The 24,553-nt window shown below is 43.1% G+C and overlaps 1 protein-coding gene and 1 long non-coding RNA gene across 4 annotated transcripts in view; one reads left to right on the forward strand and one right to left on the reverse strand.

Annotated features, from left to right (window-relative positions):
- Positions 1–5,655: 5,655 nt before the first annotated feature.
- Positions 5,656–24,553, forward strand: part of LOC311596764 — a 98,827-nt gene continuing 79,929 nt past the window's right edge. The window contains exon 1 of the long non-coding RNA XR_014778967.1: positions 5,656–5,734. This is a non-coding gene — a long non-coding RNA (uncharacterized lncRNA). The remainder of the gene's footprint in view (positions 5,735–24,553) is intronic.
- The window catches only part of CCDC192 (coiled-coil domain containing 192), a 191,904-nt gene continuing 182,073 nt past the window's right edge, over positions 14,723–24,553 (reverse strand). Inside the window, exon 7 of one of the 3 annotated variants that reach the window (XM_084780546.1) lies at positions 14,723–15,081. In XM_084780546.1, the coding sequence (XP_084636672.1) occupies positions 14,777–15,081 (305 nt within the window). In that variant the 3' untranslated portion in view covers positions 14,723–14,776. Of the gene's footprint in view, positions 15,085–24,553 lie in introns of all 3 variants that reach the window. The other 2 variants (XM_084780545.1, XM_084780547.1) reach the window with 2 other exon arrangements.

Genomic DNA, 24,553 nt, shown 5'->3' on the forward strand with positions numbered 1-24,553 from the left:
CTGTTTTTTGGTTTGTTTCTTTTTTCTCTCCAAGAAAAACACAAAGCCAGATGTAGTGGGCTCATATTTGCAATACTAACACCTGGGAGGCTGGGACATAAAGATTACATGTAGTTTAAAGGCAGCCTGGGCTACACAGTACATCTCAAAACAGCTGAGGAAATATGGAGAGAGAGAGGCATTGGCGGGGGAATCACTCTGGGGTCCCAGTAATACATGGTGTAGTCTATTTTTGTGGATTTTCTATTTTTGTGATTCTGTGCCTTAAAAATGGCAGATGATTTCTGCCTTGGCCAGGGCTGATTTTCTGTTTCAAGCAGGATGCAAGGCATGCAGGTCACCTCTGTCACCTACCAAGCTGGGAGGTGTTTTACAGAGAGAGCGATGAGAGAAGAAGAGAAAGCCTAAGGGAAATAGATTGCACTAGGTAAAAACAGGAGAGCCAAGGCCTGGTGAGCCAGCCTTGGCAATGGGCCTGGAGCAGCTTCAGGAGAGGGTCAGAGCCCAGCTCGAGCATTTCCTGCTTTGGGTTAAAAAAATAAATCCAACTACTCTCTAAGAGGTGGTCTACTCTTCCTGTGAAGCATTAGGTCACTGATTTGAAAATTGCAGGTAGTAATAAAAACAGCAGTCGTTCGCTTAAAGCAGAGCTGGTGGGCCGCTCCCTGCTACACCCACTGCACACCTGGGTTATACTATGTTACCTGTATGGGGCCAACTTCTAGAGTTCAGCCTGGGCGGAGGCCTGAAGCTTGCTGTTAGTTCTCTGCAATTTCCTATCTACTTCTGTTTATTTCAGCTCAAAATCTTTGACAGAACATATAAGCTAAGCAGCCTATAGGATAGGGAGCAGTGTGTGTGTGTGTGTGTGCATATATGTCTGTCTATCTGTATTGTGTGTTTGTGTATGTGTGTGTATTTGTGTGTGCATATGCATATGTCTGTGTTGTGTATGTGTGTCTATGTGTGTTTGTGTATGTCTATTATATTTGTGTGTGTATGTGTCTATCTCTCTGTTCATTAATATTGGAATTAGAAAAATTCTGTCAGGCTTCATGTTTTCCTAGCTTTTTGGAGGTCACTGACTCCCTTCCTCCACAGGACTTTAGCAGTTTCCATGGTGTTCCACAGCTCCGCACTGTCCGTCTAGCTGGACTTCCTTCTGGAAGCAGACAAGTGTACCTTTCAGTCTTATTTTGAGAGCTAAAGCAAACCTGGAAGTGGGGTACTTCACTTTAGATTTCCAGGCTTGTGACCATGTTAAAATTTTCCTGTTGCTTGCACAACCTGTAACAGGACCGCACTGCTTTGAACCCCAGCAGGTGTACAGTTTTACAGTGCAATATTTTCAGACAGAATTTGTCTTAATCTTCCAGTTAAGCCTCTTTATGTGAACGCAGCTGCCAAGATGACAAATGCAATTCACCTACGAGTTGTTTGTCTAGTTAACAGTAAGTACGCAAATCAGTTTCCTGTTCACACAAAGGGTTCTCTTGTGTTGGGAATCTTTGACTGAGGGTACCTTGGCCTGGATTTTTATAGGGAATTCACGATCTTGATTATCTATAGTACCTGGTGCCCCAGGATGTGAGGTGACTTAGTAAGCAGCTGGCTAGAACCGAGCTAGTGTAAGACCTGTGTTTCTGAAAAGGACCTTTGTGTGTATACTACAGGGCATTACAAAGGAGCCGCAAGGAATCGGATCCTAGGCAGCGAGTGGTGTTAGGAAGTTAGAGGGCAACACAGATCGGGAGAAACAGCAAGATTTGCTGTGCAGATAAAACTGAGACAAAGGCGGCCCATGCCTTTCCCCGCCCCCACCAGGGTTTCTGTTTGGAATTTACTCTTCTGCTTCTTTCTTTCTTGAATGTTTCCTTCTTTTTTTTTTTTTCCCCTCTCTCTTTTAAGAAACATGAAAACACGAATAAGTATTTTTAAAGGAACATCTTTTATTTATACTTTGACAATTTCTCTCTCTCTCTCTCTCTCTCTCTCTCTCTCTCTCTCTCTCTCTCTCTCTCTCTCTCTCTCACACACACACACACACACACACACACACACACGTATTTGGATCGTATCCACTCAGCTTCCCAGCACAACCTCTCCCACCTTCACATCTTGCCATCTTTGTTACTGTTAGTAACAGAGTCCGGTTAGTGCCGCCAGCCAGAAGGCTCCCTCATCTTGATGCCTTCCTTGATCTTGGGCAGGTGAACATAGCTGCGCGGAGTTCCTGAGTGTGATGGATGGTCACGCCGTGCTCAGAAGACAGCGTTGCCCAGCACTTCTCTCTCTCCTCCGGCCCCTACATTCTCTCTGGTCTCTTCCCCTTGTTGTTTTCCGAGAGTTTTGGTGGGGAGGGGTTATGATACACATGTCTCCTTTAGGAGGGAGTAGAAATACGCTCAGCCCTTTAAATAGTTTGAATCTTTGAATTAACTGCTGTCCTTGGTAAGAGTTGGGCTCCCTGAGTAAGACTGAGAACAGCACTAGTCTATGGGTATGAACTTAAATACTTAGGAAGTACTTTGACAATGTGTTCATTTAGCAAAAACCAAAGCAAACCGAAAGCAAACAAACAACAAACAAAAACTCTAGTAGGTCTTCCCCGCCCCAACCAGGTCCTATGACCTCCAAAACTGTGGGCTTTTGACCAGTTTTCCTATTAGAAGGGTTAGTTACCACTGTTACTGCCATGCCACTGTGGCACCAGTGTGGGGCATCTTGCCTGGCAAGTCAGTAGTGTAACATTCAGAGTTCATAATGGGATAACACTGTAAAAGTATAAACCTTTAAAGATGCTTTTCTGTTCTGGTGGTAGCAGCTCTGGGGACCAGCACAGGGAGAGATCCAACCTAAAGCCCCTATGCATGCCAGGCAAGCACTCCATCACTGAACAACATTCTCACATTCTCAGCCCTTAGTGGGTATTTTTTAAGTGCATTGAACTATGGGCTTGGGAAGCAGCTAGGTGGAAGACTGCTTGCCTGGCGAGCTCAAGATCCTGGGCTCAACCTCCAATACCACAGCACAACAAACAAATCCTGAAACCATGGCCAACAGTGTCATACCCAGAGCTGCTGGGTGATTGTTATTGCTCGGTGTGTGTGTGGGGGCCATGGTCTCCTGGGTGTATCCTTCCGTCTGTCACTGGCCACCATATCAGGCTTTAAAGGGATTCCTGCATCTTAGGAACAAGCATATTTGTGCTAACGTGAAGTGCAAGTTGCGGGCTGGGTGGTCAGGGGAAGCCCTGTATGGTCAAAGCACTGGGTGTTGAGAAGGAAGGATGTCACTGGAGCATTTCCCTGTACATCCTTCATAAAAGACAGGAGACTTCACAGAAGTGCTAGTCCACCCTCCTGTACTAATGTTGGAATTTGTCCTTTTCAGGCTCTTTAGATGTCTTGTCCTCATTTGTTTATCCTAAGAGATGCTTCTTCGGCAGGATAACTAAGGTTAAGAGTTGTGTATTGATTGCCCTGCGGCAACAGTGGCTGCTGTGGACCCAGAATCACATAGATAGTGTAGGCAGGATCTGAAGTTCAAAACTTGCAGTTCAGCTGGGAACATCCCTGTCGAAGCCATTGGGAAAATAGAGGGAAACTCATAAGGGAGGGTTGGAGCAGACGCCCTCAGGGGAATGAGCTGTTTTCCTGAGCCACCCTGATGTAGATACATATATAGACAAAACCCAGAGGATCAGTCATTCGAAACAGCAGAAAGCCATAAAGAGTCCTTGGTTTCACAAGCATGTGAGTTTGTATGCAAAGTCATGCAGGTTCTACTAAGCCTCTAGCACGAGCCACTGGTGTGAGCTGAGGCAAGTCACTGAGATACACAGGCACTGACACGGCAAGAAGGAGGAATTATTTCCTAGAGAGAATGGTAGGGCTATGTATTAACAAATGGATGCCAGAATGCTATGTGAGAACAAGCCCAAGATTTGTATTATCTACCGGAGCCATAGAGAAAGGGAAAACATTGTATTTGGTCTCTGTTTACTGGCAGACAGGATAGCACATACCTGGAACAGTAGGCCGGTGTGAGCCTGACACAAAAATGGATACCTGCTGCCCTGCTACAAGGATGCTATCTGCTTACATTCTGTCAGACTGATTAGCGTCATCAGTTGCAGGATAAGGCTAGAAAGGAACAGATGCCTGTGGTTAGAAGGAGGTAAGGGAGGGAGAGAAGAACAGGAGGAAGAGAAAGAAAAGGAGAAATAGGAGGAGGAGAAAAAACAAGAGAGGGAGATTGAGGAAGAAGAAGAGGAGGGGAAGGAGAAAGAGGGAGGGAGAGAAGGAGAGGGAGGTGGGGAGGAAGAAGTAAGAAATTGAATTTTTTATTTATTGAGCTTCACACTTTACGTGTTTGTAGAGTCACACTCAGTTCTAAAAAGTGCCAAAGTATTTCAGTATTGCAGTTGTGAGAGATGTCCTATATATTCTTTCTTTGGTGTTCTCTAATGGCAACAGATTGGAAAGGTCCCGGTGTGCTGTCAAGGGCAGCATGCGTCCACCACAGGGAACTCCATGACCTTTTTATCCATGCCCTGTGTTTTCTGCAGCTCCTATACTCTATAACCACTAATCCATCCTATTTCTGTAATTCTGCTTTTTGGGGAAAAAAAAGTATTTATTTTTTCTGAGACAGGATTTCATGTAGCCAAGACTGACCTCAGAGTCACTAAGTAACCAATGCTGCCCTTGAAGTCTTTATCCTCCTGCTTGCACCTTCCAAGTTCTGGCATTACAGGCAATAGCTACCACGAGACACTGTTCAGCTTGAAAGTTTTAGTTCTTATTCAATTTTAAAAACTGGCTTTGTTGATAGAGAGTTGTAGGCTGGTAGTGTCTTTTAACTCAATATAAGAATGTCCCTTGCTTTTCCCCTTGAATTGTTTCTGATGAGAAATACAATGTAATTTGTGTCTTTGTTCCTCTATAGATATGGTGTTTTATCTTTTGTATTCATTCAAGAATTTCCTTTTGTGTCTATTTTTTTTTAAAGATTGAATATAATATGAATAACCACATAGGGTTCCTTTGCCTTTGTTTTGGTCTTATTCTTTGAGAATGTGTAATTTGGTGCTTACCACTTATTTTGGAAAGGTCTTGGCAATTCTTAATTGAAATATTTCCACGCTTCTGTGTATTCCAGTTACTCTGCCTTTACACATCAATTTAGGGTGGTGATTTAAATGTATTTTAAATGTTTTGCTGGAATTTTATCATAATAGTAATGAAACTGTGCATTAGTTTGAGAGAACTGATAGGTTCTTTGTGTTGCCTTTTCTGACCCACCAACATAGCATGCCGCTCTCTTTATTGGCTCTTTCTTTTATTTGCAGTCTCAAGCTTTCAGCATACAGGCTCCGAACATGCTTTGTTAGATTTACACCCCAGAATGCTTGATTAAAAAACATGACTGTAATGATAAATGATGCAACACCTTTTCCTCAATACGGATTAATTGCTACTATATGTAACAGTTGAATTCACTTAGTACTCCCAGGGAGCTTTTTGGCAAACTGTCAGACGGGGGAGTTTTGTTTCTCACTTTCTAATCTTTATGCTCGGACTTCCTCTGGTTGCCTCCTTGCGCTTGACTGTGCCTTCCAGCACTCCGCTGAAGAACATCGTTGAAGCTGCACAGTCCGCCTTGTTCCCAATCGCAGTGAGAAAGTTGCTCCATCCGTCACCATCCACTGTGTTACAATAAGTTCCAGTAGGTAAGATTTTTCTTCATTTGGCAGCTCCAGGGATCAAGCAGAGGTTCTGCGAACTCTCGGCACGTGCCCCGTTCCTGAAGTACGCCTCCAGCCCGAGAGCAAATTCTTAATAAGAAAGTAAGTTAGGAGCTGGGCATGGTGGCTCACACCTTTAATCCCAGCATTGGGGAGGCAGAGGCAGGTGGATCTTTGTGAGTTCAAGGCCAGCCTGGTCTACAAGTGAGTCCAGGACAGCCAAGGCTACACAGAGAAACCCTGTCTCGAAAAACAAAAAACAAAAAACAAACAACAACAAAGGAAAGTAAGTTAGGCCTGACTTAATTAGTTTTTAATTGCGAAAGTATTTAGGGTTTTGCCACAGTTTACTTTTCTCTGCATAATCTGATAAGGCTATTTGAGTTTTCACCTTTAGTTTGTTAGTATGATGCATTGCATCGATTGAATTTTGGCGGTGGGGGTGGCGTGGGAGGGTGGGGAAAGGATGTCACTATGAAGCTCAGGTGGGCCTTGGCCTTGCTATATGGCCAAGCCCTGCCTATAACTCCAGATCTTCTGTGTCAGCCTCCAAAGTGCTGAGGTTACAAGTGTGCACCACTACGCCCAGCCTCCACAGCTGTTTTAGATGTTGAGGCAACATTAGATCTATAAAATGAATGTAAAGCAGTCTATGTTTTATAGTAGCTAATTTTATATTTAGCCATGTCAACATGACTAGACCATGATACCCAGGTATCTGGCCAAATATTGTTTTGAATATTTCTTTGAATGTATTTCCTACATAGAATAAGAAAGTAAGAGTTTAAGACTTTAGTGTGTTGCCCCATAGATAATTTGAACCAACTGTGTAACTTTTTTTTTTTTTACCCTATTGTAGTTACTCTCAAGCATTTGATAAACTTTTGTTAATACACTAACCCAGCTGGCTATGTTTCAGGAAATTATACAGGAAGGTGCACACTCACAACATGGTAAAAGGTGATGGCCGTTCTCTAAGCTGCTGGGCTCAAATTGAGAATGGTTGGGGGAGGTCGAGACTCACTAATATAATGGATTTATACAATAAAATATGAAAATGTCTCACTAGGTTCCTATAAACCTCTCGTGGAGCAGAACTCTGGAAGTCTGTGTAGGTAAAGGCATGGTGTCTTTTCTAGCTGCGTTTTGAACAGGAGAGTTTTAATAGTGTGGCTCATGTGAATTCAGTGAGAAAAGTCAAGTCTGTATGGACTCCTTTTATTTGTTTATTCTTATCTTTACTTTTAAGGTTTTTGAGTATTGATGTTGAGCTTCAGTTCTACCATGGTGGCAGGAACGCCAGCCGGTCATCTAGGGTCTTCTACTGCCTGGTCTCCTACCAGGGTTCTTGGTACTGAACACCTCTGTCATGCGATGAAGCTCAGAGCTCTGTCCTCCCAGACACTGTGGTCCTGTAAGGCCTGCTGCTGGCCACATCCAAGCCACACCAGTGTATGGAACTTCAGCAGGGTCTGATGTCTAGGGCTTCAGAATGTCCCCTGTATGCTATCCCATGAAGCTGGTCCTTTTCAGCTCCTTCCATATCCTACAGCCATGACAAGATACAGAAACGGCTGGTGGAAATGCACCCCTCATGTTCCTCTCAGAGGCATGTTCTTTCACTTTAATTTTCTTAATGTGGGAATAGAATGGGATACATACAGAAAGACAGATGTACCAATGATCTAGAAGGGAAGTTTTTGGTTTTGATACAGAATCATAAACAATGGCTATGCTTATTTATTGATATTTATTTACTTATTTTTTAGCCAAAGTTCAGTAAGGTTTGGGACCCCTGGTTAACATATTTTTCTTATGATGCTTGCTGACAATAAATATGTATAGGAAGGTTTGTGTGCTGAGTATATAAGGTATACCCATAAGAAAGTAAGCCTCAGGCCTGCTTCTGAACACATGGTTCATTTAACTGAGCAATTCATCTCATTGCTCTACATCAGGGATCAGCAAGCTTTTCCTGCCAAATAGCAAGTCATTTAGATTTGCTTATTGTCTAATCAAATGAGAATGGGTGTATTGCAATAGTATGATCCGTAGACAGTCAGTGTTGAATTTCATGTAGCTGTGTCATGTGCACTGCTCTCTTTAGAATAAGAGCATTTAGAACATAAGGAACAATTCTAAACTACTCAGTCCTCGCAAAGTCCGGAAGCACCCAGGTTTGGTCCTTGGCTGTGGTTTGTCAGTTTTACTGTCCTAATTGGGAGATACGTTAACTCATCAGGACAAGTGGAGGCAAACGTATTCCTTTTCTTTCTCATACACCGCATGAAGAAGCTTCCATTTTCATCCAGGTTGAAGGTAAAAACAGCTAGACGCGCAGTTGTCATGGTAATCCCTCCACTGACGCTTGTGGAAACAAGAGTGGAGGTCTGGGAGTGAGGGAGGCTTCTTCCTGCCTTCAGGAAATGCTGGGTCTGGTAATGATCACTCACCTACTTACCTGTGCTTGTAGTGTGGGGCAAATGGCATTCACAGAATTTCACCCCGTAAACACCAACATTCAAAAATGTTGATGAGAAAGACACAATGGGCTCTTAGTCAGGGATAGTTTGAATGTGTGCTTTCTCTAAGTTTGACATGTGCGTTGAGTCTGATGTGTAATCTACTCATTTTGAATATATATTGAACTTATATGTTTATATCTTAATCATAAGTCAAAAGCTCAAGATACTGATATTTTAAAAAGATTTATTTACTTATTATTATATATCCATTGTTCTGCTTACGTGCACACCAGGACAGGGCATCAGATCACATTATAGATGGTTGTAAGCCACCATGTGGTTCCTGGGAATTGAACTCAGGACCTCTGGAAGAATAGTCAGTGCTCTTAAACTTTGAGCCATCTCTCCAGTCCAAGACACTGAAATTTATGGTAGTACCACTTTACAACATACTATACAAACTGTATTTCATCAGGATGTGACAGAGCCAAGCAGGTAAGACAACTAACTGTCTTAAGCAGGCCCAGCCAAGACAATCCGGAGTTGTGGGACCCTGTGTAAACTGTAGAGTGCAGCCTGTACTCTTTACAGGAATATTTATTCTAGACAAAGCAAAGCCCAATGGATAAACAGAAACCAATTCTTCTCTCCCTCCCATCCTCTCTCCTTTCCATTCTCTTTCCTTGTGTTAGGGTCCATTGAGCCTAGGGTCTTTCACTCATCCTAGGCAGGCACTCTACCACCTAGCTAACTCTGCAGCCCCAAAGCATAGTTCACACTGAACCAAACTAGTTGATCAACTGAATGTGGGCAGCTTTTGTCTTTAAACCATTGTTGTGGATCAAGTTTGGTAAAGGAGGTACCCATGGAAAATTCTTTTCCTAAAAGAGGAATAGAGATTAATTTGTGAAAGCAGAGAGACAAGGAAGATCTTTGTTATAGAACCGCACAGGGGTGGCGGGTGGTGAAAAGTGTACTTGCCTGGAGATGTATATCTTGGTCCTGGCATTTTATAGTAATAAGTTTGGTGGTTTTTCTTTTTCTTTTTTCTTTTTTAAATCTAACTGAAACCATATTTTTAAAAGTAAAACAAAATAATTCAATTTGAAATTGTTTCAATTAACTGGGAAATATCATGAAAATATTAGTTATACTTTTATAGTCATAGTTCATTCTTCTCAGTGCATGTCCCTAACAAGATCATGAGTTTCTGCTATTGTTAACTTGTTTTCTTGTTTTTTGTTTGTCTATTTGGTTTCTTTTCTTCATCAGCAGCAACTAGGTATTGAGGCATCCCATTTTATAACATGCCATTATAAGGTGAGGTAGCATCAGCTTTTTTGGAGTTGGAGTTGTAATTTGCTAGCCCAGCCCACACAGAGAAAATAGCTAGGGCTAAGCTGGCTCACTAGGCTGCCATCATTGGTCACTGTTGGGATAGCATCATTCACTGGGGAAAAAAAAAGCTGGCCGCAGAAGGACTCTGTAATCCAGTAGGGAGGCTGAGTCAAGAGAATCACAAACTGGGAGCCAGCTTGAGCTACATAGCAACTCTATCAATAAAAAAAAAATGTTATCAGGCCACATGCTCTGTGGTTTTCCATTCGAGAGCAGAAGTCAGTCTTATTGGGTTTGGATGCTAAGGGGTCACTCCTTGCTAAATAAACAAACAAACAAGTAGCAACCAGCTGATCAAACAAAAGACACATGTAAGTGTTCTAAACGAAGATGGTCAGACAGCCCAGGCTCTCCCTCCAAAGGCCCAGGCTACTAAACACGTAGTGAGTATCCGGCCTTGGAAACGTTTTCCCTGGGAATCCGGAAGAAGAGCTGTTTTTGTTTTGTTTTGTTTCGTTTTACCATAAAACCATAATTTCATTAGGTGTGGGAAACTTTGTGACTAGCCCTGGTTTTGCTGTGAACTTTGTTCCAGCACACACATTCCTTTATTTTAGAAGGATCATTTCCTACTTGAACTTGATTCTTCTCAATAAACAGGAATGCTCTCCCTGGGAAATCTTAACAAAAAATTTTGTTGTAAAAATTATTCTTTATAGTTTTGACCAGTTCTCCTCCCTTCCTCTCTGCCCCACTCTCTTCCTATGGGAAGGGACTCATACATGCCAAACACACACTGAGCTGTGCCCCAGTTGTGTTTTCAAATCCCAAATCAGTTTGATTGGACCTTCTGAATCTCAAAAATTGGTTTTCCAAGTCCCCCCCCCCAAATAAAAACCCCAAAAAACAAAAACAAAATTTAAGGACTGGAGAGATGGTTCAGTGTTTAAGAATACACACTGTTCTTCTAGAGGACCTCTGTTTCTGTTGCTAGCATGCACATCAGGCATCTTACAGCCTTCTCGAACTCCAGGTCCACGGCATCTGACACCTTCTTTTAGACTCTGGAGTCATCTTCACTTAGACCCCCCCCCCCAGACCACACACACTATATATAATTAAAGATAAAAATAAATCTTTAAACAGTTTCTTCAATTACTTGGTGGGGCGCTGAAGAAATAGCTCAGTGGTTAAGAGCACTGACTGTTTTTCCAGAGGACCCTAGTTTGATTCTCAGGACCCTGGTGATGGTTCATAGCTGTCTGTAATTCCACTTCTAGGGGATCTGATGCCCTCTTCTGGCCTTTGTGGGCAGTAGGCACACACATGGTACATAGACATACATGCAGGCAAAACATCTATATACATAGAATAAAAAGAAAATAATAAAGTTGCTGGGACCTGCAAGGCTTTGGGATTGACCTTCCTGGGGCGAGAGGGAATGAAGAAAATGACAGATTCTGAGAGATAGGCACCAGCAGCCCAAATCTCAGCATGCTCATTAGGAACTGCTGAAGTTGGAAGCAGGTTAACCAATCGGTAGGGGGTCTCTGCAGAGGGACAGCCTCAGTGAAGCTGGAGGAGGAAGCTTGGTTAGCCACTCCCTCTTGCACTGCTTGGACCAGGGACCAGGGACCAGGGTCAGGCCTAGCTGTTCTTCTGACCTGGGGAAAGACTTGCCATTCCCATGGGTCTGAGGCATTCAGGTCCTTGACATGGTTGTGCTTGTGTCAACAACACACACTTACTCAGAACTCCATCTGCTCCTGACATGAATAAAATAAAATACTTTTGAGGATGGTTTCATCCTTTTGTCCTTAGACTTGTTAATTGCTAAGTAAATACTACTTTGACGTAGGCTCACAGACTCTACCAACACTTCTCTATTCATTTTGCTAAACCAAACATTTCTTTACATTAGCGTAATGTAGAAGAAAATAATTGGATTTGGGAGAAGGCACAGTGTAGCAGATTATAGCAAATAATTGGAATTTGGTTGAATTCATTATTTCCTAGAAATGCATTTAGACAGGTTGTCTTAAATTGAGCTGAATTCTCATTTGTATTTCTGGGCCAATGACTTGACTTATGTTCATTTTCAAAGTCTAGTACAATAAAGCAATTTCATCTTGCTATAAACATATTTGGGAGGATTTGAATAAAATAATGAAATGAAATGATTGCTAATTCCAACATCTACTCAAATTAACTATATATCTCCATATTCAATTTAACTTTCTAGGGGGAAAAACTCACAATTAGTGAAAAGGTATAATAAAAGCTATAAATTTCTAGAAATGATTTTAGAGTATTAGAAAATGGCTTCAATTAATTATTAGGTTTTTTTATTTGCTGGGTTTTGTTATTTTAATGGTTATCTGCATGTGTGTGTCTCTCTCTCTGTGTGTATGTATGTGTATAAAGTGTGCATCTATGTGTATACTCCTCTGTGTGATTTTGGGCATGTTTGTGTCCTAGCATGCACGTAGAGGTCAGAGGACACCCTTGGGCACTGGTCTCAGCTTTCTACCTTGTTTTGGGCAACATCTTTTTGTTTGTTATTGCTTATATTTTTCAACTGCTTCAAACTTGAGGAGAGCTAGCTTTTGGGCTTCCAGGAATTCTTCTGAGGGTGTGATTTTTTTTCCCACTTATAAAGTGCTTGAAGGCCAATATCTCCCTTGCTCCATAAATCCTGGGCATTGAGAGAATTCTTGTCACCAAAATGTCTCCAGCACAAATTAGGCTATTTATGTTTAGATCAAATCCCTTCCCACCTTCAGATTTGAAGGTGACCCAGACCTGAATCAAGATCAACTTCTTATAAAGATGGCCTTTCAGAGTACAGTGACCCTTGGCTTCTCTCTCCAAGGGCTTGAGTGTAGATATGTAGAGGGGACACAGGCTCAGTTAATTGTTTATTGCAGGTCTGCACCTCCTCCGTGTGGCTACTCTCATGCTGAGCTAGCTCAGGCACTAACCAGGAAGTTGATGTAGAAGCTAACATGGGCCCACATGGGGTACGATGGCATTTTCCGCCTCATTCTCCCCTCCTTCCTCATCACCCTCAGTGCCTCAGGGGCTTAAGGCAATCTTTCATAAAATAAAGAGCTGGAAGCTCCCTTAGCACATTAACGTAGTAAATCAAAATGAGAAGATTTGGCTTGTCTGGGGGAATGTTCCACTCTCTCCAAAAGGTGAAGATTTAAAGATTTTTCTCATGAACACAGTGAGGAGATGCCAGCACTCAGCATCATTGTTACATCAGGGGCAATGGGCAGAACATTAGTGCCACAGCTGGTATCCAAAGCTGGTGTTAAGGGTCATGAAGCTAAACCGAAGGTGATCATGCCACTTAGGGTGATGACAGGGTACCAGAAGAAGGGATGTGGATTCTGTAGGGCTGATGTAGGCAGCTCAGAAAAGGCAGAGAAGTGCTGTCAGCTGCTTTTTGGAGTCTGTACTCATTAGTCTCATCTCTGACATTAAACAACACACACACACACACACACACACACACACACACACACACACACTATATGAAGTTGAGGTTATGTCTAAATATAGGAGGATCATAACTCAGCATGAAAACCTTAATTACTGGTGAGACCCTTAAAAATTATTTTGTGTTTTTCTTTTGATAAGTATATAGAATCTCAAAGCTATCATATGTCCATAAAAGGCTCCATTAGCTCCTTTAAAGATAAAGAAAAGGAGAAAAAAAGGGGAAAAGGAGAGATGAGAGGGAAGAGGAAGGGAGGGAGGGAAGGAAAGGACAGGAACTCTGGATTGCCAACTGTCTTGCTGGTGGTCAGGACACAGAATCCGACTATGCACTCTTTTAACAGAGCTGACCTCATATCAGCTTGCAAGGAGCAATTGTCCATGGATCAGGGGGTAAACATATAAAACCTGAGCTTGAAGCCTGCCTAAAGCTGTCTTCTTGGCTTATGCTCACCAGGAAATCTATGGCTCATTAAAAATGTGTATTTCCAGTCCAACCCCAGAGGCCAAGGCTATGCATTCAAACCAACCAGCAAATGAGAGGACCTCCTCTACAGCAGGCAGGCAGAGAGGCAGGCTCCCTGCCCCTGACTCACTCATGTTCTCGCTGCCACTTCCTGTCTCTAAAATCACCCTATCTAAGGAGGCTCTTTTGTATGTATATGGACTCCTTACTTATGAAAACGGATTCTTAGATTTGCTGTGTTTCTGACATCTAATGAGTGTTTGGAGTATTACATTATGATTCCTATTTGTTGACCTGGGTGAATTGCATCGAGTTGTAGCAATACAGCCGCACTTAGAAGTCAGCCAGCGTTGCTTGTCGTGAGGTTCACTGACTATGAGAGTTAAGGTCTGAGATCTTTCTCTTCAGTGCCCTTTGGATAAAGATGGATCATAAGAGTGGGAAGGGTGGGAGAGGAGAGAGACAGGATTTCTTGCAGTCCATTAATCATGGGTTGCTTCCCTTTGGCAAGGAAGCCATTTTCTCTGCCATTATTTTACAGTGCTTATTGCTATGTGGTCGTCCTAATAGAAGTGTGTTTTTCTTTTGTCTTAAGTCTTTCTCCTAAGGGGTGGGGTGGGGGTGGGTGAAAATCAATGTTGTGTGTTTTCTCAGAGAGATACTGTCCAGAACCTTTCCCCAAAGGATCACAGCTCTGATTCATTTTTTTTTTAAATTGCTTCAGCATTGTTTTGTTTCTACCCTTGCTAATGCTCGTAAAATTCATGCCATAAAGAAATAAACTTTAGGGGACATGAAAGGACAGTCCTCATGGCTATTTACTCTCTTGGCAATGATTTTCCTCTCCCATGCACTAAGCTTCCCCAACTTGAAGCTGGCCCTCCAGCACAGCTTTCATTTCCCCAACAGCGCTGCCCAAAGGGGGTACTTACTATGCTTCCTGCACAGTGTGGAAACATCTAGTAAGAGGACAGTACCAAGTCCTTTCACCAGCTGCCTAGTTTTGTGTGCCCCCCCCCCCCCACTGTTAACCAGGAATGTCAAAAGACACAAGATTCTGCCGCTTGTGTGGGGCTAGGTGACTGCTGAGTGAGTGAGGGACTCTTCCAGGGTCTGCTTCTGAATGCTCCCCGTCTAAACATGAACACCGTAGGGGGTACTCAAACCTGTAAGCTTGACATTGACAGATTATTTGGGTTTTGGACTCCACCTTGATGACACCTAATAAACTTTAATTATTGTCACATGGGAAATCTATGTCTCCTTATTAGAGGCCACAGGAACACTCTTTTCATCATCACATACAACGGGAGCATCACATACAACAGGGGACTCTTGCAAGTCTTCGGAAAGTCTCTCTTCCTCTTGGGGAAGCTGGGAGCCTAGCTCAGCTTCTAGCTCCTCGATCTTCTTTTCCTTTTCTGCTAAGACTTCTTCGAGCTGCGTGATCTTCTCAGTCTGAAGGGAAAGTTGCGTGGACAGCTCCATGATCAGGCTAATCTTTCTGTCCCCCTCTTCCACCGGTGGGAGACCCCCATAGAGCACCTCCACGGAGTTGGCTGCTAAAGCAAACAAACGAAAGAGGAAAGTCATTTTCCATCGGCCTTCTCAGAACTCAGAGAGCGAAGCCGAAAATGCTTCATTTCTCACGTTCTCGGAAGACAGCCCAGATGTTGCATCATCTGGTTAAGACACGCTGAGAACGGAATCTAGATCCCGCGAGGGGAAAGATTCAGGGTGCTCATGAAAGAAGAACTTGGAGGCCTCGGGAGAGGGAGAAAAGTCAAGTCCTTGCCAAATCTCTATTTTATTATTTATACATGCGCTTAACTTTCAATTAACTGTGGGAAGGAGCCGACCTTGAAAATACAAACCCCAAACAACGGCCTTCCCAGGTTTCATATTTTCATTTCCCCCAAAGAATCATTTTCAAGAGCTTCAATAAAGGAAACTATGCTTAAAATTAGATTTTAAGGTAAAAAACAACAGCAAAACTTGGCCCTTGTTCCTTTGGGGGGGGGGTATGGTATGGAAAGACCAATTCTCTCCCCCCCCCCAACCCCCTCCCTTGGTGCTCCAGAGTTGCCAGAAATATAATGCAAGCCCAGTCAGGGAGTTGCTTGCATGGGATTTGTCATAGAGGTTCAGTTCTTTTAGGTCTCGAACCTAGTCAGCATTTTAAAATAAAATTGAATGTCCTCTAGGATGTCAGAGTTTATGCAGTATCGTGGTCGTTGGTGAGTCTGTGCGCTGAGGATGGAGAACTGAAGGAGGGAAAGGCGGGTCCAACAATGAGATGAGGGATGAGTCCTTGGCCCCAGGAGTCCTGGAAAATGAATCTCACTATTCAGTTTAGGCATAACGGAGCCAATAGCATCTGGATACATGGCTTCAATGGTGGATATAACCCAAAGTCCATTGTTTTTCCCATTCCCAGTGAAGACCAAGCCAAGGACTGCATCTGATATACTATTGCCATCCATGGATAAACAGGCTTTCTATATAAGCCAGATATAATTATTTATGCCTGTATATCTAGCACTCAATGGATAAGACAGGAACATTGCCATGAGTTCTAGGCTAGGGAGGTATATAGAGTGATAGAATGAGACTCTTACTACACACACACACACACACACACACACACACACACACACACACAACTGCTGTAAACCTATACCTGCTATTCTCTCTCTTTCTGCCTCTGTCTGTCTGTCTGTCTGTCTCTGTCTCCTCTCTCTCTCTCTCTCTCTCTCTCTCTCTCTCTCTCTCTCTCTCTCTGTGTGTGCGCGCGTGTGTGTGTGTGTGTGTGTGTGTGTGCGTGTGCATGTATGTGTGTTCAGGAAAATAATCACTAGTGAACAAAAGTTAGCAGGCACTAACGCATCCCTGAAGGACCTTGGATGGAAGCTTGAGCACCTATGGCATAATGTGCAGCATCCAGCAGGTCACAGAAGTGATGCAGAGATGCAGAGACACCAAGCCATTCTCTGATCTCAGAAACTATCACTACAAATTACTAAACTTTAAGGATGTCTGGGACATTTTAGTTCTCATTATGTGAAATCCTAATGCTGGTGTTGAAGGATACAATGACTCGTTCAACTCTCTTAAGAACAACAAAAAGAGCTGGGAAGACACTCAGTGGTCCAGAGAACACACTACTCGTCTGCACCTGTGTCTGGAGGCTAAAAACCTCCTGAAAGTCCATCTCCTAGGGGATGTGATAACCTCTGATACCCTCTTCTGGCCTCCACAATCATGGGCATACACGTGACATAAATTCACAGAGATGGGCAGGTAGACACAAACACGCGCAGGCGCACTTACACACACACACACACGCATGTACACACTAAAACATATATTTTTAAAGAACAGTGAAAATATTACAGTTAAAAGCGTTGTGTGCTTTATTGTCTCTGCAGTAGGCATATGCCCTCTAGCGCAGATAAAGCTGCCCATACAGCAGGGGGCTTTTCTTAGCTACTGACATACCAGGACCCTACTTTTTACCTAGCAGCTACAGTAACCACATATGATGAGTAAGCAATTGGGTGTGGCAATTCTGGTTTGAGATGTGCAATAAATTTGAAATAGGGATTAATTTTGGAACACAGAACATTTGGAAAAATGTGAAGCAGGTCATTAATTAGTTGTCTATCATTATTAAAGTAGTTAATACTTGGATATCTTGCACTGGATAAAGCATGCTTTTGAAATTTATTTTATCCACATGTTCTGAATTTAAGAGCGTAGCTACTGGGAAGTTTATATCATGTGGCTTGAGTTTGTGAAGCTCTTATATTCCTTCTGGGTAGTGTCAGGCAGGCATTTCCTACAGGTAAGCAGTCTCTGAGATCCAGGTGGCCATGTAACGTGTAGACTGTACAGAGCTACTCAGCCCTCACAGGTGTTTTGGGGGAGATCCCTCACTCTCAACAGATCATTTTTCTGTGTCCCTTGAGGGCAGAGGCATGGATATGCAGGCTTGAGATGGGTACTTATGAGCAGAAGTTTCAACAGCAGTGGAAGGAATGCATCTGGCCTGACTGCTCACGTTTCTGTGTCAGCCTGGAAGGACCGAAAGTTAGAAGAACTGTGACCTCTGCCTTGGGACATTTCCATCTTCTCATTCATAACCTCATAGTCACCACACTCTTAACAATGTGCCCCACAAGATACACAAACTGTTGCACCAACCAAGGACAATGCATGCAGTAAACCTAGACCCTCTGTTCAGATCTAACGGTTGTGGGAAGAGTGAGGGACTGCCTCTGACATGAACTCTGGTGCCCCCTGATTTGATCACTTCCCCTTGGTGGGGAGGCCCAGTGGCACACAGAGGAAGGAGAAGCAGGCTACTCGCATGAGACCTGATATGCTGTGGTCATATGTTAAGGGAAGAGGTCCCCTTCTTCAGAGATCTAGGGAACTGGAATAGGGTGGAAGAGGGAGGGAGGGTGGGAATGGGAAGATACAAGTGAAGGGATAACAACCGGGATGTAATCTGAACAAATTATAATAAATTAAAATAAAAAAGAATTATATAAAAAATAACCAATAGTACCCAAGTAGATTATACCAGAGGGAACAGCATTTAAAGGGATAGCTTAGAACCTGAGAGTTGAAATGCATTTTGAGGGCCACCTGCTTTTGTTTGTAGCCACTACAGGAATTCTGAAAAGCTCTGCAATGACCCTCTAATCTGGTGTCCCCTCACACTTTTCATATATTAGCCACTGAACTGTAAATAAAGTCTGCAACTTGTCATTACTGTGAACACCAACGTATAGAGATAACGCACAGGTACAAAGCTGTCATGGACGGTCTCAGATGGGAGCAGGGCAAACCCACTGCTGAAGGTGTAATATTACATCAGAGGGCCTATAAGATGAAAACATCTGTTTGTGAGTTCGTACCATGCTGAATGGGGGAAGAGGTGGCTGGTGAATAGCTTTATAACACCCTTGCTAATGAGGAATGTCCCCTTTAAGTCCCTTTACTGCTGTCATTCCCCAAGCACTGGCTGAGCTGAAAACCACTGTCTAGTGAATCAGATGCCTCCAACAATGTGGCATACTTTGTTTTCAGCTGGGACACGAATGTCTTCTACAGTCATGTTTAGCTGGAAGTCATGTTTTTTTTTTTTCTGGCAATTAGTGATTGAGCCCCTGCACACAGAGCAGGGGTATGGTGTGATGCTGGCTCTGGTAGCCATGCTCTGCTATGGAGCATGAGAGTGACAGCCCTAAGCGAAGCCTTAAGGGACAGTCAGGATTAGCATGAACAAACACCCTCAATGAGTACTCACTGTGACAGTTTATTTTTTTCTCTTTGTTTTTTAAGCGGATGCTGAGGCTGCCAAGTATTTACTCAATAAGAAAGACTCAGCGTTGAGGTGATTAAATACCTCATCCAAGAGCCACCCAGGATTACTGTTCAGCCTCCAAGACGGTGCCAGCCTCCTCCTCTGGACAAAGGCCCATCACTCTGAGTCACTTAGGGCTGGTTTGGAAAGCTGTGTGTGCTTGTCAACATCCACCGGGGAGTCCAGGTTCACTCCTTGTCATACTTGGGTTTCTCAATTGGCACACCTGTAAGGATATGCCTCTCCCACTTAAATAAATAAAATAAAATAAAATAAAAGAAAGATACAAAAATCTCCCAGTTTTCCTTAATAATCATTTGTGAATGAAAACTCTCTGAAAGAAATGGTTCTCCCTCTCTCTCTCTCTCTCTCTCTCTCTCTCTCTCTCTCTCTCTTTCTCTCTCTCCTTCCCTCTCCTTGTCTTTTACTGGCAAACACACAGATTGCTATTGTTTTGAAGTTCACTCCATCCTGTTGCTTCCGTGTTTTCATTGCTCACAAAGACTAGTCTCTATGGTGCCAGACAAGTGACTCCAGAGGATTTTCAATTTCCTTCTACCAAGCTGTGCACAATTAGAAAACTTTTAAAGTTGGCACTTGTTAACTGATTTGGCAAGAATTAGACATACTGTGATTCATAGATAGCTTTGGTCACTTAAAATATAGTGTAATATTTGTTATCAGTTTTTGATGACCAGCCATACAATGAGATTGCATTTTAGAAGAAAATGTCAGATACATTTGCAGACTAAAGAGAAGGCTGATCTTAAAAATATCTACCTGTAGCCAGGCATGGTGGCCTGTAATCTCAGCATTTAGGGAGGCAGAGGCAGGTGGATGTCTGTGAGTTGGAGGCCAGCATGGTCTACAGAGCAAGTACAGGACAGCCAAGGCTACACAGAGAAACTCTGCCTCAAAAAAAAAAAAAAAAAAAAAAAAAGAAAAGAAAAGAAAAAAAGAAAAAAAAAGAAAAAGAAAAAAGAAAAAGAAAAAAGAAAAAGAAAAAAAAAATCTACCTGTTTTCCCAAGCACCTCAGAAAACAAGTACAACGGAATGCTCCAGCCCAGAGTGTGCAGCTGTTTCACCCATCTCACCTGAAGCCTCAGGAGAGAGGCTGAGAGCACTGTGGGGATGGAAGGCCGGAAAACCAGGGGCCAGCGAATAAGCCGGAGATAGTTGTTTTAGTGTTCAACAGAGTCCCAGGTGGATGCGATGCCCATGTGACTCAGGCATCCACAACAAAAGACTGTAGGCTGGGTAATTTGTATTCAATAGGTGCTCACTTGGAATAGTTCCTGAGCAGGAGAACCCTAGAATTAAGGCTGCAAGCCAGGCCAGTGCCTGGGAGTGATCCTTTTCTCAGAAACGTACCTTCTAGCTGGCCTTGAGGGGTGGGTGGGACAGCAAGCTTCATCTACACTGCAGGGATTACATTCACCTTCATGACCTGTCCACTTCCTAAAGGCCTCACTGTCCAGGAGCACTTTGGGATTTAGCTTTCAGCAGAATTTTGGAAGGGCACACACATCCTGACTGTAGCGCTGCAAGAGGCTCCAGGACCAGAGAATGAGGTCTAGCTGATAGGAAAGCTCTCAGGACCTGGTTAGTAGTTAGGGAAAGCTCTCTTCTTTGCTAGCTGCACACATGTGGTGCTTAGCTTCTCTCCGCAGGACACTGACAATTAAGGGGAGCAAGGGAACGGAAGACTCCCTTCTTCTTCCTCATGTACTCTCTAAGCTGTGGTGGCATCACTACCCACCACAAGCATCATTTATGTGAACACTCACTCACGGTGTATAGAGGGAAAACATTCCATTCCCATTTATCCATCCTGTTTCTGCTATCAGGTCTGTTTTCAATATAGACAGCTTCCATTCATATAAAAGCATGAGCTATGCCAAGAGGCCTTCTTACTCTTACCGTGACTTTTTTTTTTTTTATCTCAACAAGATTAAATAACCCAAATGCTCACAGAAACACCATGTGACCTGGGTTCCTCTCCAGTTTCAACACAGCACTAAATCTCCTACATCCCCACTATCTTTATTTCTACTCTTAAGAGATTGGGCATCTTCCTACCATAGGGCCTTGGCTTTTGCCATCACCTCTGCCTGATTGTAGCCCTGATAAAGTACATGGTTTGCTACCTCAGTTCCTTCAGGTCTTCACTCTACAAAGTTACCTTCACTCAGTAAGGCTTTCCATGGACATCTTACCTATGATTTCAACTCCCATTGCTGAATACTTCAAATCTCAGCTTCCTGCTTTAATGTAAATGACAGGGAGCATCTGAGCACTTTTACCATGCTGTAGTCTCTCTTGCTCCCTAGGATGGAAGCTCCATGAGGATACATCTCCTCCACTGCCTTGCTCCCTAATATAGTAGGTCTTCTGACCAGGTAAAAAGCAGCACATGTAATACAAAATCACCATAGGAATGGACTAGCCCAATGACATCATTTGTTATGTCATTAAGATGGTATCAGAGAGGAGACTAGACAAGGACAAGTGATCTGAAGTGGGGAATGGGGAAAACAGGGCAGAGACAGATTTTATTAGGGAGGAAGGTCAATCCACAAAGAGAAGGAATAAAATAAAGTAAGGATGCCTGGAAAAGTCACAAAAATCCGACTATTAGTGATTTACCTAAAATTGCATCTAATATATAAAAATCTATGTGCATACATATACATGTGTAGTTTGAATAAAATTTCCCCACCTGGGATGACAACGCTTTCCCCAAGAGCCATAGATGACCTAACAAAACCCCTCAATGTCAGACATGAGAAGCCCCCTTTTGAGTTTTTGGTCAGTGAAGTCCAAAATACTCCCAAAACATTATAGACTATTGCTGTTGCCTTGTTTGCTTCCCAGAGGCTGAAGATAATCCCCATTGCTGAGGAAACATGGACGTCAGAATCTGAAGGATCTGACCTGAGAGCCTCTTCCCTGAGGAATAGCATTCATGGTCTCAGAAGATGCCGTGCAAGCTTCCAGTGGAGGAAAGAAGCCAGTAGCCCTACCTAGTTTTCTGATGCCTATGACCTTCAGCAATGACCATATCATGGCCCAACAACCCTTAGTGTGCAATAGTGGCACACGTACGTATCTTGATGGTAACCAATGGCTCTCTAGTTGGACTTAAGGCCTGCTCAATAAGGAAGAAATCATGCCTAATACTGGAAACCTAGTCATCTATGCAGAACCAGTGAGTTTGTGGGTCTTTGAGGAGAGCTTACAACCTCCACTTTACTAAACCAGCATAATTCCTAATGGCATCCTAAATATGTATCCTTATACCTACAGGAAAGTACAGCTCTTACCCCTCATCAAAAAAAATTCTTTTTGAAACAGATGGATATTGTTTCAGAAAGCTACGGAAAATCAAACTACAAAGAACAAATGATTGTGTGGTGACCACCCCTACTGATATACTGATAGCTCTGCACCACAACCCCTGCACCGGAGGCTCAGGAAACATCATGGAAGAGGGGGCAGAAAGACTGTAAGAATCGGAGGAAGAGGAAATCTGCTTTGAGATGGTGTCTCCTAGAATGTCAGGGAAGCCACACGCATGAGGTCTCAACACTATGGCTGCCTAAATATGACCCGAATAAGGACAACACCAATAAACATGCTAACACAAAAGAGGGACATCCAATGGGGCCCCAACCCTTGACAAAGAATGTCAGACAACCAAGAAATACTGAAAGCAAGGAGGGGAATAGTCTTCCTCAGGGGTTTTCAGCAGAGCATGGCTATCCAATACCAAACGGTCACCCCTGAAATCACACAAGTGACATTACACAGACTGATTAGGTTGTACTTATATATTTAGGAATATATGTAAATATGTATAAGTGTGTGTGTGTGTGTGTATTAACAATTGAAGAAAATGAGGCCATGAATTTGAGAGAGAGCAAGGGGTCATTTGCGAGGAGTTTGAGGAAGAAAAGGAAGGGGAAATTGTGTAATGGATTTTAATTTCAAGAAATAAAAGTCAAATAAAATTTAAAAGATGGTACTTAGATTTCTTCCCCTGGCACTTTGTTTTAACTACTGCCTTAAAATAGTAATGATGATATAGGAGAAACTTGGGTGATAATTTGGTGTAATATACTAAACGCTTAGGAAACCGAGTTACATTTAGTAGAAATTAGCAAAGGGAGCCCTCAAAGGTGTGTAATACACTAGCCAGACTTGTTAAAACTACAGAAAAGATACTGTACATCTAACATAATCAAAGTTTAGTTTGCTGAGAATATCTTTCCATTAAGATCTGATCACTAAGATTGCTACCAATGAAGCTCTATTCCCATAGCAAAATGAAACAGCACGGGCTCACAGCTTGCCCATAGGCCTATTCCCAGCTCACAGACACACAAATGCTTCCACAGGGCAGCACTGGGACAAGTCTGGGTTCTCTTATCAGGAAGAGTGCAATTCTCCCTGGCAGACATGCAGCATGACCCTCATCAGCAGCTGCTGGTCAAAGCAGCCTTGTCTATCTAGGATTAGCTATGACAGTAGTTTTACACCATAATAGAATTTGTCTCAACAACCATGTTGCAATCTCTGTCTCTGTGAAACATGTTTAATTGCTTCAAGTGTAACTTGGGGCTGTGAAACTAAGTAAGTTGATGGGATTTTCTGTTGGGGGCTGGCTCCCTTCTGAGCATTAGTCTGGAGTCACGTGCTGTTATTCAAGAGTTTTTTCTTTGTTAATCTCTAAGTGGTGGAGTGGTTTCCCACTGGGAAGGCATATCAATTCTTTTTGCCTGTTTTATTGGTTTCGTGTTGAGACGGCTCTTTCTATGCAACCCTGGCTGTCCTGGAACTCTATGTATGCCAGGCTGGCCTCGAACTTAGAGAGATTTACTTGCCTTTCTTTTGAGTGTTGGGGCTGCATATTAATTCAACAATAAAAATATACTGTCCTGATTCTGTAATTCTGAATGTAACATCTCTGAATTTATTCTCTTTAAAAATGGACATGTAATCGTTAGGAGAGCTAACCTAGTAGGACCTGCCAGTCCCCCTTGAGATCATTTGGCTAGATTCTGGATGCTATTTAACTGATTCCCAAACCTGACACCTGGGACGTCATCAAACCAGGCTTCAGCCTTGAAATTCTGTTCTGGTGAGTGGCCCAGAATGCCTGCGAATCTGTGTTTTCAAGAAGATCCATAGATGATTCGGGTCAGCCAGGTTCCTGCTGACCTCTGTGAAGCATGGTAGGTTGAGCTTTTGACAAGACTGCACTTCAGAGAGCTCTTGGTGCCTCTCCCTGGCTGTGCCACAGGGCTCTGCTTCTGAACGTTGCTGGCTAACTAAATGTAGCCATGGCCCTCCCAGCCTCTGCCCTCCTTCGGTTAGATTGCATCCCAGAAACATCCCAACAGTTTATACTTGGCTAAATTATCTCCAGGGTATCCAGAGTAAATCAAGAGGGTTGGAGGGTTTGTTTTGTTTTGCTTTTGTGTTTCTGTTTTTGTGCTTGAAGGATTCATTTCCGTTCTCTGCAGGGGAGTCTCTTCCCATGAGGGATGGAGAGAGAGAGAGAGAGAGAGAGAGAGAGAGAGAGAGAGAGAGAGAGAGAGAGAGAGAGGGAGGGAGGGAGGGAGGGAGGGAGGGAGGGAGGGAGGGGAGCGCTTCACAG

This window comes from Acomys minous (genome assembly GCF_964271855.1).
Source record: "Acomys minous genome assembly, chromosome: 4".
Taxonomy (NCBI): Eukaryota; Metazoa; Chordata; class Mammalia; order Rodentia; family Muridae; genus Acomys; species Acomys minous.